This window comes from Hemibagrus wyckioides, linkage group LG03 (genome assembly GCF_019097595.1).
Source record: "Hemibagrus wyckioides isolate EC202008001 linkage group LG03, SWU_Hwy_1.0, whole genome shotgun sequence".
Lineage (NCBI taxonomy): Eukaryota > Metazoa > Chordata > Actinopteri > Siluriformes > Bagridae > Hemibagrus > Hemibagrus wyckioides.
The window spans coordinates 30,755,146-30,762,645 of NC_080712.1; the positions used below are offsets into that span (position 1 = coordinate 30,755,146).

General features: G+C 40.3%; 1 protein-coding gene across 1 annotated transcript in view; it reads right to left on the bottom strand.

The window, feature by feature from the left end:
* runx3 (RUNX family transcription factor 3) overlaps positions 1-7,500 on the bottom strand; it is a 47,072-nt gene that overhangs the window by 12,054 nt on the left and 27,518 nt on the right. The window contains exon 6 of the mRNA XM_058385932.1: positions 2,795-2,956. Coding sequence (XP_058241915.1) covers positions 2,795-2,956 — 162 coding nt within the window. The remainder of the gene's footprint in view (positions 1-2,794; positions 2,957-7,500) is intronic.

Genomic DNA, 7,500 nt, shown 5'->3' on the forward strand with positions numbered 1-7,500 from the left:
ACACACACAGATTGCAACACAATTACTTGACAAGAGGCCATCGGACGAAGTGTGACGAAGTCATGCCATGCGGAAACAAACTGGAGATTGTGCCAGACATAGGATTGTGTGTGTGTGTTTGTGTGTGTGTGTGTTTGTGTGTGTGTGTCTGTGTGTGTGTGTGTGTCTGTGAGAAGATCATTTCAGTCAGGTGTGTTTGTATGAGTGTGTATGTGTCTATAAAATGCTAACAAGATTATTTACCACAGAAAATCCCTGGATGACTCACATAGCTAATTATTTTGTGAACATGTCACCAAAAAAGAACACAGAAAAATGCTAGCTAAGAAATTCTTCACGGAAACAGAGGCAAAAGTCATTTTATTACAAAACAAACTAGCATATATTAGCGGTTGATATTTTTTCTACTGAAAATGGAGGCATGTAAAGTTGCTAATAGCAGCAAAAAATTAAAATTAAGTTAAATTAAATTTAATTTAATTTAAAAATAAAATGTAAAAGATCTAAAATATTTTAAACACATAAAAAACCTTTGAACATTATTAGTGGTTGAGTCAGCTAGATATTTTTCCCCCACATGGTCTTTCCTACTTGAAAAAGCAAAAAATTAAAATAAAATAAAATAAAATAAAATAAAATAAAATAAAATAAAATAACAACTTTAAATTAAATTAAATGTAATTAAATTTAAAAACAAAATTTAAAAATTTAAATAAATGAAAAACCCTTTCAATATTATTAATGGTTGAGTCAGCTAGATATTTTTCCCCCGCATAGCTTTTCCTACTTGAAAATGGAGCAAGCAAAAAAATAATTTAAAATATATTAAATAAAAATAAAATAAAATCTTTATCTTATTTTTTTTATTTTTTTAAAGTTGCTAATAGCAGCAAATAAAATAAAATAAAATAAATTTTGTTATCTTATTTTATTTTATTATAAAATAAAATAAAAATAAATAAATGGGTCTTTCCTACTTGAAAATGGAGGCTTGTAAAGTAGGTAATAAAATTTAAAAAATGAATAAAAATTTTTATAAAAAATTAAATACAAAATTGTAAATAAATTACATTTTTATATATATATATATATATATATATATATATATATATATATATATATATATATAATATTTGTAGAATATTTTTTGAAGATAACTAGCTAAAACTAGTTAGCTAAAACTATTGTTATATTTGTGTGTGTGTGTGAGTGCGAGACTGAATCTTAGCTAAACCTTAGCTCACTACCTAGCTAATTCATTGAAACGCTGACTTTTCTCCCATCTCCTCTTGGAATGCTCTGAAGAATGCTAGCCGCTGTTTATTTGTAGAAGCCTGGAATACAGTAGGAGATTATATATAGAAGACTTTTATAAACACACTCTGTGCAGATTTCTGTTCTGAACAGCGACACACACACTTCATAGTAGGAGTAATGATTTTCTTTTTTTCTGCCTGCCTGCCCTGAGGTATGCAATTGCAACACTCATACCAGACATGAAAGTGTGGTTTTGGTTTACCCACTCCCCCAAATCTCTCACCGCCTACTTACACACACACACACACACACACACACACACATACACACACACACACACAGACCTAGAAAAGTTGCAATACATCCTTGTAGCAACAGAAGCCATGTTGATGTGTTGATGTGTTGATGTGTCTGGTTTTTGTGTGTGTGTGTGTGTGTGTGTGTGGGTGGGTGTGTGAGGGCTGCCTTCTGGCTATGAAGGCTCAATAAAAAGGATAATTCCTCTCTTCATCTTTCCACAATATGGACCTATAATATACTTCACTTGCCACCAACACACACACACACACACACGGGGGATTTCCATTTGCCATTTCAACATTCTAATGACTCATCACACATTAAAAAGAACGTGGATTCTTTATTAACTTCTCCTTTCAGCCGACGTTACTTATGGCTTGGAGACGCAGATGTCAGACATACTGTTCGTTTCCTTCCTCTACGCAAATCTCCTGCCTGATCATGCAAAAATCCACGCGGCAGAGAAGCAGGGAACCGTAAAGCTGTATCGCATTTAGCGACGCATGCAATTAATACCGTGCGCAGGAAGTAGGGCTCAGTTATACTTCCTGTGAGAGCTTAGACACAGGCTCGACGATTTTCGTCACAATACTGGTGCATTTTGAAACATGTGCTTCAGACTCAGGCTCAACAGTTTTTCCGTCACAATACGGGTGCATTTTGAAGAAAAGTTTTCTCAAATGCTGAGTTTTTTCAGATGAATAAGTGAGTCAGGGGTGAGTGTACAGAGAGTTATCTTCCCAAACACACTCACACACACACACACACACATGCACGCACGCACGCACATGCACGTCGTCATGAGAACCAGCGAGTGGGTGGAGGAGCAGGGTGTGAAATAAGCGAGTGTGTGTATATGAGAAGGAAAAAAGGTGAGAGAAAACAGAGCGAGAGATAGCAGGTCTGTTTTCCTGTTCTCTTTTCAGACATGCCGTTGCGCTCGCTCGGCCTTTATATTTGTCTGAGAACGTACACTCCGATCGCGTCTGTCTCTATTTCTCTGTCTCACACACACACACACACACAGAATGATGTACGTGGGTGTACATGTAGTGAGTGGTTGTGAGATTCCAAAGTCTGTGGTCTGAGGTTATGTGTGTATCTCAAGTTTGACATACTCGTACACACACACACACACTGGGGCATCCAAGGACAAAATCAGGCATTTGCACATACACACACAAAAAATAAAAAAGCAGACCATTTCTACTTTCTCTACACACACACACACACACACCTGGTATCTGGCTGGCAGTAGAAGAGCTGTAATGGCTCTGGTGAGGGGGTCGGGTGGTGCCGTTACCGGCGGTCATCCTCAGGCTGGCACGCTGATACCTCTCCATCTCCAGCCGATCTGTGTACTGCATCTTCTGACTGTCCTCAATCTTCACTCGGTGACCTGGACACAGGATTGGTTCTCTTTAGATTACGCTTATTGACTGCTAGCTTAGAACCGGTGCATTACTACAGCATGGACAAGAAAAATTCATCGACAGCTTTCTGAACCAATCAGAAGCCAGAATTCAGCTACATACAGATCCCAGATCCTCTCTTCTAAGAGAAGAGGGCTGTGTTCCAAATAGATAAGAAGTCAATGAAACTGTAGTGAAGAAAAAAATGTTCTTAACCTTTTCATATTCCTTTCAATTTATGAGTAGAAAATCCAAACCATGCACATTTACCCCTCGGATAAAAAAAAAAAAAGCAGGTGTGTATAGAGGTTATCATGTGACCTCACACACACACACACACACACACACTCCATCCCGGACTCTAATGGAAGGCCTTTAATGCGACTCTCAGTGTGACGTTCGAGGTGCATGTGAACGTTCTGTGGTTTTTAATGTGAAGTAATGGGGCACATTTGAATATTTTATATTGACACCGTGGGGCACAAACCGATCCTCAGATATGGATTCCTCTTTCTCTGCTTAACCCACGGCCAATATATCATCCCTCCGTTCTTAGCCCCAGGGCGACATATCTGTTCTTTTTACCGCTCTCTCTCTCTCTCTCTCCATTTGGTGCCACTCTCGCTTATTGGTGCGTTTTTATGTATTGTGGTTACAGGATTGTTAGACAAACCAGAGAGAGAGAGAGAGAGAGAGCGAGAAAGAGAGAGAGAGAGAGAGAGAGAGAGAGAGAGAGAGACAGAGGGAGGGAGGGAGGGAGGGAGGGAAAAAAGGGATAAAACTCTTGGGGGCGTGTCGTTATAGAGACATCATCACCGATAAGGTGGGAGCTGATGAGCAGTTTATCCGGGATTTAATGTTTATATATTAATTAAAATCCTCCTCACTGTCATTATGGTTCACGACTAAGCAGCTCCAAGCTTTATTAATAAATAAAAAAAATAAATATTGAAGATGTAATCAAAATAAAGCAGGAATATTTTTTTCTCTCCATCATACAAAAGACCTTTGGATTGGTTTTTTTGTTTTTAAATGGTTAAAAATAGGACAGGAAGGTTAAACACACACATTCGAGAAGTGTGAGAATCGCTGAGACACCTGAGAATAGCGTTTTGCAATCGTGCCAAGAAATCAACAGAGAGAGAGAGCGAGAGAGAGAGAGAGAAAGCGAGAAAGTTAAGTATCTGTCTAAAATGTTTGCTTTGAAGGAAAAGAGAGAGACAGAGAGAGAGAGAGAGAGAGAGAGAGAAAGACAGACAGACAGACAGACAGAGAGATAGAGAGATAGATAGATAGATAGATAGATAGATAGATAGATAGATAGATAGATAGATAGATAGATTGTCAGGGAGAGAGTGTGTGTGTGTGTGTGAGTGTGTGTGTGAGTGTGTGTGAGTGCTTCCTGATGTTAAATCGACCTGTTTAAAAGTTCCTGAGAATCCTGTGTGTATGAATGTGTGAGGGTTAAACCCCGCTCGCACCCCGACAACCACCCCCCCATATGTCGGGCTGTATGAATATTTCATGCATACGGGGGCACTTAGACAAGGAATGCGGCAATTTTTTTTTCTTCATCCTCATCATGATATCATAACCACAGAACAGACAGGGCAAATGGACGGGGTTCACCAGGGAGCGGGTTCAATTCACCATGAGCACTCAATACACACACACACACACACACACGCAGGCTTTATATATAATTAGGTGATGCACTTTTTAAGGCTCTCACCTGTCAGAGAGTTAGAAGCCCTTGCCAAATGGCTATCACGTAAAAAAACTCAACATAAATAGCCCGCATTGCCTGTGAAGTGTGTTATTACCTCGGAATAAAGCTCACACTCAGCTGTGTGTGAACTGAAAAAACTGATTAACCAGCCGATATGCAGCATTTCCTTCCTTCTCTCTCTCTCTCTTTCGTTTTTGCACACTCTTGCTACCGTTAAAAGAAACATATGGTCCTCACTAGAGACATGCTACCTTTTTTTGGATATGTTTGTGTACTGTATAGCGAGAAGAAGGAAGGCAGGGGCTGACATTCGATCCCTAACACTCGAAGGCTTGGGCTCAGGTCCAGCCTGAACGCACAGTAAATATTTGCATCAGTGTCAATAAACGGGGGGCAATAGGTGTGTGATAACAGACTGGAATCGATCTGGAGCTGAGCTGGGTTTTGAATAAGTGAGAAATAAGGGATTGTTTGGCGGTGATTTGACTAAGAGGTGTTTCCTGAGCAGGCCTGACTGGCTTCGCTCACCTCTCACACACACACACACACACACACACACACACACAGAGATCTCATGCTCATGGGTCGCACCTTCGAAACCTTAAAGAAATGACATAGGGTCGATAAAAGTCCTTTCCGGATTGTCACCTTCTTTCCTGTATGTGATTTAACATCTTGATGAAAGAAGGTGTGTGAACGGAAATGGTGTGTGTGTGTGTGGGGGGGGGATTCTTCTTTATCGCTGCACCTGCATTCCCTTTCCTGTCAGAAATGAGTAAAAAAAAATATATAGCCTTATGCAAATGCAAAAACTTTTGACGTCTGTTATTTCTTCCCTTTTTCAGCACCTCGCACATAAGCTTGTTTTTGAGAACTGGGATTTTTACACACATTTCTACCCAAAGACGTTCGCCGTTCTAGACGTCTACATGTCTAATCTTGCTAACACTCTCGAGCGAAGCATTGTGCAAGCTAACTGTGCGCCTAAATCATCACGCGCTCACCTCAAGTGCGGTTTCTGATACTGCGTGATATGCTATAAGCTGTAAAAAATAGATAAAAAAATTAATCATTTCATCTCTGAACAGATATTTTGGTTGGTTGAGGCATGATTTAAGGGTGATTTGAACGCTCTTGTGTAAATCTTGTGTAAATAAATTAAATAAATTTTGTGGAATAAAAAAAAAAAAGGTCGTAATATTGAAACTGGGAGGAAATTATTTATTACGTATTACGTAATTACGTATTATTATACGGATTCAAGCCATACGATGTACGATGCGATTGCATAGGTTTGAGTTCTGGAGCAACCGGTTTTCTATCCGATGTGGCTTTCCTTAGTTCAGTGGGGTTCATCTGTGTGTGTGTGTGTGTGTGTGTGTGTGTAATTAAAGTGTCACACTGATCAGAGAATAAATACACCTTATTCCTGGAAGGCAGTGGAGTTTGTTATAGAACGAAGCTAAACAAACAGCATCGCGAACAACAAGAAGCCATCAAGCTAAACAAGTCTGCGACAAAGTTCTGGAAAAAATGATCAATCAGAGGTTGGTTATTAAAAAAGAAACAACACAATCATCAGTGACACAATCATGATGCCAAAGAGGCGGAGAAGCTGCCAAGAAACTCTTCTGATGCCACCACCACCATGCTTCTTAAATCAGTTAGGAAATATTATCCAAGAAGAATTATTTCTAATGTCTTTTGTTCAGCAAGCGAATCTCGTAGCTACGGGCTAGTACCTCGTAGCAACCTTATCCTTGTAGCTCAACCCTAACGAAGCACACAGAACATGCCTTGGCGCTAATTGGCAACATCTGACGTACAAAGGCCGACTTGTGCATTTTCATTGTTCCTTTAATCTTCCAGAATGAAATCTACTTCTAATGCTAACCCAGAAATCCTCCACTTAGCATGCGGCTTGTGTGGGTGTGTGTAATTGGTGTGTGCAGGCAGCTAAAGTATAGCCAGCATCCGTAGTTGTGGAAAGATGAAGAGAGGGATTTATCCCTTTATGAAGCTGTCAGCGCTCAGAGGCCGAGTCCGTGCACTATTTTTACACAATTCTCATAACCCAAAAAAACAAACAGTCACATGCATTCATCTCCCTTTTCATGCGTTCACTCCGTTCGCGCTCACAGAGAGACGAGACGAGTCCAAGCATGCAACAGAAAGGATTTTCCCAGATTGTCGAACAATACGGAGAAACGTAGCATTTGGTGTAAATAAGTGAGTGAGGCTGATAAACAGGAGCTGGAGTATAGAAAGGTGGGGAGGGTTGTTTTTTATCTGCTTTTGGCTGCTTGCCTGAAACCAGCTGTAGCTCAAACTAGGCCAATGGAGCAGAGCGACGGAGCAGAGGTTCGGTGTGCTCCATACACACGCGGCTAGAGTCTACGCTTGTGGGCGTGAACCTGTCCAAGCTTCCGGCTAAAGGTGTAGTCGACAGCTAGCTAGAGACAGAAAACGCAAATTCGTAGATCAGATTAGCAATTCTAGCTAGCGCTATTAGCTGCCAAGGCTCACTACTCAGAATCCCTGATCTGTCCAATCAAACGTCTCGAAATTCCTACTATATGCTCAGTATGTCTGAATGTTTCTGATGGAGATGGACTACATCGGGATTTAAGATATGAAGACAGTAGCTGTAGAATCCTGTGTGTGTGTGTGTGTAAGAGAGAGAGAGAGAGACAGAGAGAGAGAGAGAGAGAGAGAGAGAGAGAGAGAGTATTTGCCTGCTGATTTGCCTTTTTGGAGCACTGTCACAGCTCCTTTACTGGAAGTCTGGGCACAGGTTTTGGC